The sequence below is a fragment of the Ciconia boyciana genome, chromosome 14, assembly GCF_034638445.1.
Source record: "Ciconia boyciana chromosome 14, ASM3463844v1, whole genome shotgun sequence".
NCBI classification, from domain to species: Eukaryota; Metazoa; Chordata; class Aves; order Ciconiiformes; family Ciconiidae; genus Ciconia; species Ciconia boyciana.
In genome coordinates, this window is record NC_132947.1 from 9354794 (window position 1) to 9367142 (window position 12349).

Sequence of the window (12349 nt, forward strand, 5' to 3'; positions counted from 1 at the left end):
CAACTTCTCATTTCAAACTGTAAAAAAAATGCAGTGATACAGCTTTAAGTTCCATTTTCCCACTATGAATTTACCCATTAAAGCATGGTTAATCTTTTCTTCCCATACATAACAGGAAGAAAGAAGTAGTCTCATTTGCAAGAAGAGAACTGGGAGTGAAAAATGCTGAGAGAATTTTCTTAGGAAAGGTATACATATAATGGGGAAATAAAACCTCATTGACTAAGAGCAGAATTAATGTCTATGTTGAACTATTCTACAATCCATCATTGTTACTCATAATACTTGAAAATTACTAGACTGAATGGACAAACATTCAAAAGACTGAAGCAATGCCAGATCAGTAACAAATTACATGGTTTTCCAGAATCTTCATGGATCTGCTTTGGGACTGAACAAAATGATAACTCCTTTTAAAGACTACTATCTACTCACAAAGTATATTTCCTAATAACTTTTTGTTTGTGCTATGTTCCTTTGCTATTTTCTACTCCAAAACCATTGCTCTGAATTTTGGGCAATACAAACTAGCATCTTTGTGCCTCTCATATTTGCTATCCATCACTTTGCTCATACAAAACAGCAGGCCAGGGTCCTCAGAAAGAATGACTGAATTTAATTAAAGCCATTCGAATCCATTACATTCTGGATCAGAATAGATAACTAGTACTCGTTAGCTGCACATTTGATTACTCCACATATAGGTCTATCAGTTCAACCCTATGATCAACCTGCCCTGTTGTGAATAAGTGGAATAAGAGCTGTGTGCAGAGAATCATTTTCATATTGAACACTGTACTGTTCACTTCTTCCTTAGAAGATTTATCTTTATTCTCTAGAAACAGGAAGGAAGAGCTGCTGCTTGAAAATATTAATCCTAGTCTACCTTCATCTAAAGTGTGGGAGGAAGGGGTAAAAAAAAGTCAAGATGAGAGACCAGGACAGTCTCCAGGGAACCAAACATTTAGAACAAACAAGAATTCTGGCACAGTTGCTAGCTCTCAGAATAAGACAACAGGGTATCCGGGTATTTTTAAATTTGTTATATAGATAGGTGTGGAATTCACAGATTCAGTGAAAAACAGTCACTTCCCTCCTGCCCCCCATATTCCCATCGCTAAAGTCTATATTCATAGCCTTCCTCTCTCCCATTAAAGGTAGAAGCATCAGCATTGCCCAACTTAGACCTTTTGCAAGCTGTGTTATTAGGAGGTACATTATTTGTAAATACTACAATAACATCACTTTCAGAAGGACGTTTAACAAGAAATACGTGGTGGAGCATACTGCTTACTTGAAACAGAAGGTCAGGTGTAAGAAATTCCCTAATGTGTTTTAGTTAATGTCTGCCCCAATCAACATAACATATAAATATCCGTTATATTTAAAGTATCTTATTTCAAATAGGTTTTGAACATCTTGACATTCACACATATAGTTCTGTAAATGTGAAGCCCTCCCATTAAGTGAAGTTCACCTCTGTTTGGAGAATTTATCAGGCAACTTATGACTGTAGTGGTCTCAAGCCTTTCTGCTGGCCTTCCATCTAGGAGAAGTGTGATTCATTTCAACCACATCTAAACGTTGCTTGTCATAAGCCAACAAGCAGATTTCTAGAAGTATGTTAGCTTCTAACCTAGATAGGTCTAAAGTCAGATATACAAAGTGGCCAAAATACTCTACAAAAAGTCAGTCAGTGCTGACAGGAAGCAGAATAAATACGTAGCATTTCTATAAAATTGTTCTATGTGCATGTTTATATATACACACAGATGTTTACACACACTTAACTAGCTTTACAATAAAGAAAACAAACATAATAGGCTAAAGAAAATCTATGAAAACCAACTCCAATCACCATATGATTTTTATTATCCACTGCCAGCAATTACCTGGGTAAGGATGTAGCTCCTTTGGGCCTCTTCCATTTTTATCAAACTAGCATTGATATAGTCATTGTCACCTTGGTTTAGCTTAATTCGACTGTGATCAACTGCAGCATAATTAGAAAACACTGGTTAATGTATATGCAACACAGCACAATCCATGCACAACCTCACCAGATGTTAGGGTCAAAAAAGCTGAGTTGTCCTGAAGAATGAAAAGAGCTTAATCACAGGTAGCGCAGAAGCATTCGCTGGTACTTGTAACTCTGGAACTACAATACAGGTACTACAATAACAGCACTACAGCAGAGCAGTGACCATAAGTTGCACCCCGTCTTCCAAGAATACATTGCAAGAATGGAAGTATTTGCATCTGAAGTAATCACAACGGTAATTTGCAAACCAGACCACACTGACCTATTTGTACAGTTATTGAGTTACTGTTTTTAAATAAATCTAATTACGCAACCGCTTATCTTTTGCAGCTTAAACATTCAAACCCACCTTGTTCAAGGTTGTTAAAGGTTTGCCTAAACATATATTGGACAAACAGAACAGACACTTCTTATTCTTTTTATAGACATTTATCTACTGTTCCCAACCCAACCACACCTTAATGTACAGAAAGAATGATCAAAATTAAAAAATTACAGCAATGTAATTTCACTGCTCTTTTGTTAGTCTCAGCTTGCTCCACTTAGGATTAAAAAAACAAACCACCAACAAAAAACCACATACAAGAGTTCCCACATTTTGCAAAAAAGCAAAACAGATTTGAAGCAGTATTATCTAAAGGCAAAAAGGAACCACTTGTTACTCACAACCTCAAATACTAGAACTGCTTAGTAAAGCAAACTATGTGCAACATTATTGTTCCTAGTCGATTGCCCCAAAGACTTCAGTCACTTTTAACCACTAAGTATAAAAGTTTTCCAATATACAATAATACCCTTGTCTTTGAACAGAAGATAGACGTTTTCCCAGTGACAGAGCCTATAGAAACTTTGCATTTAAAACAGGCAGCAGCACTGCACCCTTGAAGAGGGAAAGAAGTCCTAGAACAGGCACTGTCATTTAGTGCAGAGAAGGCAGTTCAGTGAAGCAGCTGTGGACTTTCTTTAGTGTCTGATACATCAAGTATTATTTGCCAACCGTTTGACTACAGTCCTGTACTACTCTGCACACCCCAAAAGTACAGCATGCCAGGCATAGGCAAGTCTGAATGTTACTGTCTTTGTACACAGGATCGTGGAAGGAAAGACAGGCTGCAAGACCGAACTGAGCTGTGCCTTGTACAGAGGACACGTGCTCAAAGATGCACTTCCCACCAGAATATGTAATGATAATAATTTCAGAAACACAGGTCTCATACTAGTACTACCACCTTTGCAAACATCCTCTTTTCTCTGTTCCAATTAGCTTATTAGCTTAGATTTATTTCTAGTAGTCATATGTTTTATGCAAGACTCTTCCCCATCTCCCAATAGAGGCAGTTATGCTATATTGACTAGCAGGATGCTCTAGTAAGTATACTGCAATAGAAAGGATACTTGCAATTTTATTAATGCTACTTCAGCCACCATTCCTCTCTAGCATAAGAATTCAAAGGTAAAGCAAGTTCCTTTCTTCAGATTTCTGCCGACAAATATAGAATCTACTGTATGCTGCTCTAGTATAATCCTATGGATACAATGGCATCCTGTGACATCTATCTCATAAATAAATACATTAACAAAAAGAATTGTCTTGGATGCATATCCATCTAACAGAAATCTTGTTCTTACAAAGAACATTTAGCTGTTAGAAGAAGTCATTAGAGGTCAACAGTCTGTTACAAAAAATGGAAAAGAAAGTGTACTTACACGGGCTGACATCTCTGTACCTATTTCTATTTTTGTTTCTGGGATGTTTGGCCACTTTACATGGAAAATCACTGGCTTCATGCCTGATGTCCTGAAACAAAAACAAACAAACAAAAAAGTCTTAGATATGAATCCATCTAATATCATCATACCATTAGCTATTTTAAGACAAATACCCATTTGACTTCACATCTTCACATGTGGGAGTTCCGGACAGAAAGCACTTTGGTCTTCAACTTAAGAACTGCGTTTAAATTTATCAGAATACAACACCAACATTATTTGTGTGTTAAAATACTATTAGCTTGCATAGTAAGTAGCAGAACATTTACCAGACATTATGCCTTTACACTCCTGACGGAGCAGGGTCTCTGCCCCAAAGCACTTTCAAACTGCTTTAAGCAATTGTTTCCATCAGTGAAACTATCAATTGTACTTCTGACTGAGCAGCAATCAGAAAACATTCATTGTGATAGAAAAAAACTTGTCTACCTGCCTTGACATCAAACGCACACATGGAGTGGTGACTTGTCTAAGATCACTTACATCTTTATCTTGACTTAGCAAGATGTCACAAAGCTTCAAATAGTGAAAGTTATTTTTATCCAATTCACATGCTCAACTAAAACATATATATCATCTCAAGCATATAATTAGGGTTTATTTCAGGTTTTTTCAGATGCATATAATAGCTCAGCCATCTGAGACAATTTCAAAAGTTATAATAAAAAGAGTTCCGCTGTCCTTGGACATAAGTCCCAATTTGTAGAAACAGAACTTCACATTGTAAATAAATACTGTGTAAATATGCAATTCTTAAAAATTATAGTACTAGGAACTTCAGGGTGAAGCTGTTAGATTTAACAGAAATTAATGAAAACTGAAGGAATGGATTTACTGTAGAACAGATATTTCAATAGCATAATTAACTTTAAGAAATCCTAAGACAGACATTGTGCACATGCATGAAATGAACAAATGAACCTAGCCCAGAATGAAAATAATGAATATAATATTTCATTAATAAAATGAAAATAATATTAATTTTGTTAATGAATTAAAAATCATCATTAAAAACAAATTATTGAGCTAAATTCATCCCCTTTCATCGGATGAAATTAATTTTGTTAAATATAGTCAACCAAATGAAGCAGAGTTTAATATTAATTATCTGTCCAGATACAGATACATTTGAGCATGGTGTTGATCCACATCCAGCGTGACCAGAGAACAGGTTTCTGCACACATAAAGTTAGTGCATTTGGAGGGCTGCTTGTGATATATAGATCACTTGCACAGAAAGGCTGGGCAGTCCTCTATTAACAGTTTCAAATTAGTTCAGGCTCTGGTTCAAATTGTGGTAGCCTTCCAACATCAGAGCAGGAGGATTTTACACCAGCTCAAAAATCTAATCTCTAAAATGCAGGCTAAATTGAACTGTTTTTCTGTTCCTCTCAGTTTTGCATAAAGAATCATGTACAACGCTAAAGATTTTTTTTTTTAAGTGGGCTATCTACTACAGCTTATTACTTGTTCATCTTTTTCCACCCCATTATGCAGATATGTATCAATTTACACTGAATGCTACGTGTCAAGGGAAGAGTTCTATTTTACATATACCTGCTCAAAATTAGTACAGTATTCTGAAATGGCTCCTCACTGAAATAAGCCCTGACATCAGCTGCTATCTTTTTATAACTTAACACATGGCTGCCAGTATTTCTGCTTATGAAGAATGCAGTCTGGAGAATATGATCTTGACTGCCACAGACTAATATCTCAAACATGAGGCAGCTAAAATGGATGTTTTCATAAATTCGTCTCTGACACTAGGTTGATGACTTTGTATTTTGCAGGGGTTGATTCGTCGTCTGTACTGACTGTACAGGATTAACAAGAGACAAAACTAGGGAACTAGGAAAAATGGTTTTCTAGATCTCCAACCACATTTCCCACAGAGCCTACATACTTTTATTTCTAGGTGTTAAAAAAAAATCCAAAAAACAACACAACCACCTCACCACTTAGGATTCATATTAAAAAAAAAAACCAAACCAACAAAATGCAACCCAAACCAAAAGACCCATAGGCATTTTTGCTGTAAAAATTGGGTTAAATTAGCAGCAGCACTAATCTACACTGTTTCCTTTCGTGGCATTAACAAATTTGAAAAGAACTGTCCCCTCTTCTAAAAAATGAAACGGATAAAATGCTTCATTACAGAAATGGAATGATACAAAGGCATTTTAAATATAAAAATATTATACTTAAGCATATACGAATATGTGCACATACACACTACTCCCAGACTCCGAGAGTTCCACAGATTCAAATACCAACATCTCATATTTAAGGATCTGAAACTGGTAATTTATTGTTCAGGGAATAGAGAGCTGGCTATTACCTCACTAACAAATATTACATCTTTTTAAAGATGCTACGATGCCTAAAGGTTCTGAAAGAATAAGGGAGTTCTAGGAGACGCGTAACTCCCATAGGCACAGAAAAAATGAAAAGAAAGAAGTTACCCGTGTATCTTCCAGAAACACAGACAATTTAAAAAGCCTAGTATATTTCTGAAGCACGTTTCAACAAACAGGAAAAAAAATGGGGTGGGGTGGTAATAAAATAAGGGACCTAGATATGGCAACAGGCAAGCTGCTGCCTCGTATGAAAATCCAACTAGCATATAGCGCTTCATTTCTGAATGTAACGAACACCAATAAAATAGAAAATCCTGGAGGGCATGCATGCCTGGACCTCAGTGGTCAAATTCATGCCTGAAAAGGTGGGGCATACTCTTCTCAGCAATACAGGATAAAAGTGGTTTGGGGTTTTGGTTGGGTTTTTGGTGGGTTTTTTTGGCTATAGCAGTTGCTAGAATATCTAAAATGACCAAAAAAAAAAAAAAATTTTTTTTTAAAAATCTAAGATCACTTCCAGGATATGGATCTGACTTTAGTGGAAATCAGATGGCTTTCAACAGAGAAAATTATTGTAGGGAAACAATCTAGTGACAAGTTATGTAAAATGGCCATGTTAGGCTTTCTTGGACATTTCTCAAAAACTTCTGTTATTGGTTATTGCGGGAGTCACATAACTACTGATGCTCACTGGTGTTAGGGCAGTTTCAGAATACATCAATACTAGTATTACAGGATCTCCATGTTGGAGAAAGCAGACTCATTCAAAGCATGTTACTATGCTATGAGGAACTTGAAGCCAGTGATGTCATGAGAACTGAAGTTAGTAGATGGACACAGGGATTGATAAAGTTACGAAACACCTTCTTAAATCACACTCATAGTCATGCTGCAGAGATCCTGTAATTTAAAAAGGAAGCTCGACATTTCATTTAAAAAGTCATGCAACATAAAACTTTAAAGAGGAAGGGCTAGAACTGAAGTCAAGTTTTCCAAAGTCAAATGCTTCTGTTTTTGAGCATGAGTCATTCCATGCCACTCATCTCCTGGTTTTAAGTCCTGTACCCTGTGCAAATACCCCAACAACTTCAGGGGTAGAAAGAGGAAGTCTGCTGAAGGGCTGTTCTTCAAATGGAAAGTTCTTGACGCTGTTAATTTGCAGTAGTGACTGGAATAAGAAGTTCTTTAGTGCTTTACAGGAGAAGGTTGCTCTCAGTTGCATGAATGGGTTCCACTTGGCCTGACAGCATCACATTTCCTGCCACAAAGAAAGGACACAGAAAGCAAGGGCAGATGGCTGTGTCGTTCAGACAAAAGGGATCAGTCCCATGAACACTGCCTTACCTTCCAGAGTCCTACAGATGTTCATTAGGAAGAGGTGCCCATGGTGGTTCTCAGCCCCTTGTCCCAAAGCCTTCTGTACCAGAATGCCTGACCCTTCCTCCCTTCCCCCTGTCAGAAACCTAACAGTTGTGATTCATGCTGTAGCCCACGGCCCTTTCTTTCCATTCCTCCCAGCCTTCAAAAAATTACCCTCAATTCAGTCTCCTAACCCGTAACTACTCTGGAGTCCTAGGTCTGTCAATTCTCCCTTTGCTCAATAAGTATTTTCTGCAAACTCTCCTACTTGTCCCAGCCACTGCTACTCTGCACTACGCTATAGTCGCCATACATAAGCTCTTAGCACAACAGCACACTTGACTATACTTTACCCATCTTGTTCAGACACTAACGGGAGATTAAGAAAGAGAAGATATACCCCAAAATCTTTAAGTAAGTATTAGGTAAGATCGCATGAAGAGGTGTTCATGACATCAGTCATTCAAGCACACTGCAATATTGCATAGATTTGCATGTCCATATTTCCAGAAAAGAAACTAAATGTCCAAAGGCCTTCAGATTCAACAGAAAGGCTCTTGGGGAACTTTGCTGCAGGCCTCAACTGGATCACACTATTTTATTACACCATAAACTCTAGAGTAGCTCAGACTAAGAGATAATGATATACTGTCATTTTAACAGTTCTGTTCCTACGGGAAGCAGCAATTGCCAAGATCTTATCATGGGCTACAGAAGTGCACAGTAATCTATCCACCGAGGCAGTCACACTAAGGAAAGCAATTCACAACAAGTATATAAAGACTTAAATAAAAAAGTAATTTTAGCTTAAGAGCTTAAAAAAAAGCATGTTTCTTTTTAAAGCTAGCACTGAAAAAAATTATGACACTGCTGTAAAAGGTGGAAGAGTAAAAAAAAAAAAAAGTTACTGTAAAGTCAAGTGAAAGCTGCTGTTTTCTGAGGTGTCATTACAGGCTGATTTCAGAATGGAAATACCCCTACAATTATATGAGGTGGCAAAGACCTGTGCAGAAGACCACAAGAAAAACAGGTAGTACTATGGGATCCATAATAAACAGCTGCTTCACACAAATGGGAAAAGGTCTTCAGATTCAGTGTGTAAGGGAGCAAACTGAGTTACTGAGAAGCAGTGAACTGTCTCCTCAACAAAAGAACCTTGCTAAGATACAAAGCATAGATAGATCAACTGTTCATTGAACCCACTTTGACAAGGAAGACTGGATTTCTTATCCTATATTAAACTTTACATCAGGATATTTGGACAGGGACAAGAAAGGAGGATGTAACTTGTAGTTAACAAGGTCACCTAAAGATCAGATAGATGAACAGACAATTGCATCACATAACATTAATCTTAACAGCAACCCGCAGAATTTTAGCCAGATAAATGAAATAAATGTAGATTTTAATACTCTTTTAAAACATTTTATCTAGTCTCTCAGTTTTGCTTTCAAGTAAAATATGGTAGTATTGATTTGCTTATTAATCTCCCTCAAAAAAAGCCAGTAGGCTGGTTTGCCAAGCTTCTTCCTGAGGTCAAGTAGCATGGATAGAAAGAGAAAGGGACAGGCTTGTTTAAACTTCAACAACACTATTACGTGAGTTTAAAAAAATAATTTTTTTTTTTTAAATCACACACTTGCAACATGGTTTTCCTAGAAAGCCCCTTGCTAATTCAGCACTATGTGGGCAATCTGGAACAGGTTGTAGCAACGCAGCATAAGCAGTGTTTCTAACACTAGTCAGCTGGCTGCAGGCATGGAAATAACCCCCCCAGGAGAATGTAAACTGGGCATGGTCATGTTATTAAAACATATCAGCACTTGCGAAAGTGTACTCATTTTTTCTGGGCCCACATTTATTGCAACTAGCAAATATTACAGATTGTTTCTCACTATTGACTAGTTTCAACATGCCTAACTGTAGAAATTTAAGAATTATGAAAGTAAATCCTGCAGTGCTTTATCGTGCCCACTTCATCATGGTAGATAAGCGAACACTGTAAATGCTCAATTAAACACTTGCACCTGAACAGTTCTTACAACTTGAGTATGTACGTCCAGAAGGGAGAAAGTCACAGACTTGTGTCATTTCCAAATTTTAACAGTATTGTATGTATCTTGCATGTTGTCAAAAGGAAGACATTGCTGTAGAATAAATCATTGCAATTCTGCAGAACTCAGCTGTTCAGATTCCCATATTGCTTCAATGTCATTATCTGCAATGAGTAAAAACTGATTTTTCAATTCTGGGGTTTTTTTGAGTATTGCAGCAGAGCCAGGGCGATCAAAGATCTAAACTCTAGTATTAGGTTAAAAAATTACATGAGACTTCTCAAATTTCGGTAAGTTCAAAATACAGTTTGTCCTTGAAATTTATGACCCATAACAGAAGAAGTTCAGAGTAGCTGGCAGGAACGCTCTACTTCTGCTGTTTTGTAGCCACGTACTCAGAGCCAAAACAGGAAACAACTGAATTGAGGGTCAGTATAAGAAAACAACTGAAGTTCCCTTCTTCACGTCCATCTCTATTTTTCCTCCCAGATATTCAGTCTGCTCCAGCAGTACATCTTAGACATTACTGGAAGGATAGAGACTTTTGAGAAGATGAAATGGCTTTTTCTTGACAGCTATTGGGCAAAAGAAAAGCTTTGCTATCCGTATCATCAAACAAAGTCAGTGCCAGGAAATAAACCACAGTCTCATTAAAGTGTCAAGAGGTTCTAACTCAGTTACTCTTCTCCTATAAGAAAAATAATCCAGGAGATGAGAGCCACATCTTGATTTGCCCAAACATTAGATGTCTCCAGATAGAGAGTTTTGGTTTAATCTCATCTCAAATAGACTGGTGCACCTGACAGCCCAGATATATACATAACTCCTAAAGGAATTTAGTCTGTGTAGCAAATCCAGACCTTAATTTGTTTGCAGTATGGGTTTTGTATGAATTCAAAAATGTGTAATTCCTGGCCTGTAGGGCATTCCAGGCTTCATAAACTGACAACTGAGGTTATAAACAGAGTCCTCCTTTCCTAGTTACCTAATATTTTAATTCTGACATCTCACAACCCACCTAACAGCATTAGAGCTTTTACAGAGCTACCACCATACACAAAAAAACCCAACAATGAGGTAAAGACCATGTGTGTAGACTTTGCAGGCTTCAGGAAGGGTGAGGAGGGGAGGAAAAAAAAGGCATAAAAACTGTAAGTACTAGAAGGTGAGGGAGGGATGAGAAAAGCTTCTTTTCACTCCTTTTCACAGCCAAACCAGATCACTGTGCTGCGTAACCAATATTATTTTCTAGAGTTTAGCCAAGCTGCAAATGGCAAGTCGCAAATTGCAAACAAAAGGACAAGAGATGCCCTTGGAACCGCTGCAGATAGTTTACAGTTTCTCAAGGGGACCTCTGACTTCATGAAATAGGAACCATGGAATTACTTTTTATTTATACTCAGAGTCCTCTACTATCTTTCAGAGATACTACATACAGTGTTAATAACCTCAGTTAATATTAAGAAAGCAAGACAGTACTATTGCCCCAAATCTCTGCATAATCCATTATCACCATTTAATCTTAAGATAAATGGGCTCATCTGATTAAAATATATATATATATATATATATATATATATATATAAGATAATAAAATGTAAGACTCTCTTGCTTTTGAGTGTCTCTTTTCCAGCAAGGTTAACAATGTGATACAGTGAGTTTCAAGCTATCTGCATCAACATCACACCTTGCTCACTGTTTCATCATTTGTATAGGTACACTGTTCACTTTCATGGTCATTAGTCACTACTATTTTAAAGTTTTACTGCTTTTTTATGAAGTTGGGTTTGTTTTGGATCTGGGTTTTTGTTTTTTTAAATCATCAAGCAGTTATGTATTTCCCCCACTCAATTCCCTCAAAATTATGCAAATATTTTCAAACACTTGCTAGACTTTCAAATATTTAAATTCATTTACATGAGCCTCAAAAAGCAGCTCAGGTTAATGTACCAATTCGAACATTGGTGTATTAACACCAATTAACGTACACTGAACATTGACATTCAGTATTAGAAGCTCTATATATAAATCCAGAAAGCCTGACTCATTTCTAAAGCTCAGTGTTCTGCACAGAAAAAAAAAAGAATCCAGTCTTTTTAAAAGGTTTGAGATAATATTTTGTTTAAACAATTTCAAGGATTGTGCTAGAACAAGGGCAGAAGACTTCAGATGAAAGCTAATTAGCCTGGTTTGCACAGTTAATACCACTAGAAACAGCTGGAACTCATGTATGAATTTCCAACTTTTAAAAAAATTTAATATCTGGCTTATATAAATAACTTCTGTTGTAAAAATCCACAATAAAACTGAGATTAAAAACTTCCTAATAGCTGTCTAACAGCAGCCAATTGACACTATTATCTCTCAGTAACTGGTGTCCTATTTACTAAAAGATAGTAGAAGGCAGTGCCATGTTGACATGGTTTAATCTGTAACAGTTTTATCCAAAAACACTTTGGCAGAAGGATAAAGTATTTTTTATGTAACAGGCATTTGATCAAGCTATGAAAACCCACTTCATCTTTAGTTACAATCAGCAAAATAAAATGTAGATTTTGCTCTGAATTTAACCAGGTAATTTGATGGATGAAAATCCTTACAGAGCACACACATACTCTACACATGAAAAGGATAAACCTACTTCTGATTAAGTTTGTAAGATGACTGGGCAACTAGAAGTACCTACAAAATTATCATCAATCCATGATCATTTCTTTAGAACCTGGGCTACACTGTTTGGAAGAGTGATAAAAGCAGCTTGAAAG

General features: G+C 36.8%; 1 protein-coding gene across 1 annotated transcript in view; it reads right to left on the reverse strand.

Moving 5' to 3' along the window:
- Positions 1-12349, reverse strand: part of PTPN1 (protein tyrosine phosphatase non-receptor type 1) — a 49599-nt gene that overhangs the window by 13249 nt on the left and 24001 nt on the right. Inside the window, exons 2-3 of the mRNA XM_072879138.1 lie at positions 3749-3839; positions 1893-1993 (exon numbers count right to left, since the gene is read on the reverse strand). Coding sequence (XP_072735239.1) covers positions 1893-1993; positions 3749-3839 — 192 coding nt within the window. The remainder of the gene's footprint in view (positions 1-1892; positions 1994-3748; positions 3840-12349) is intronic.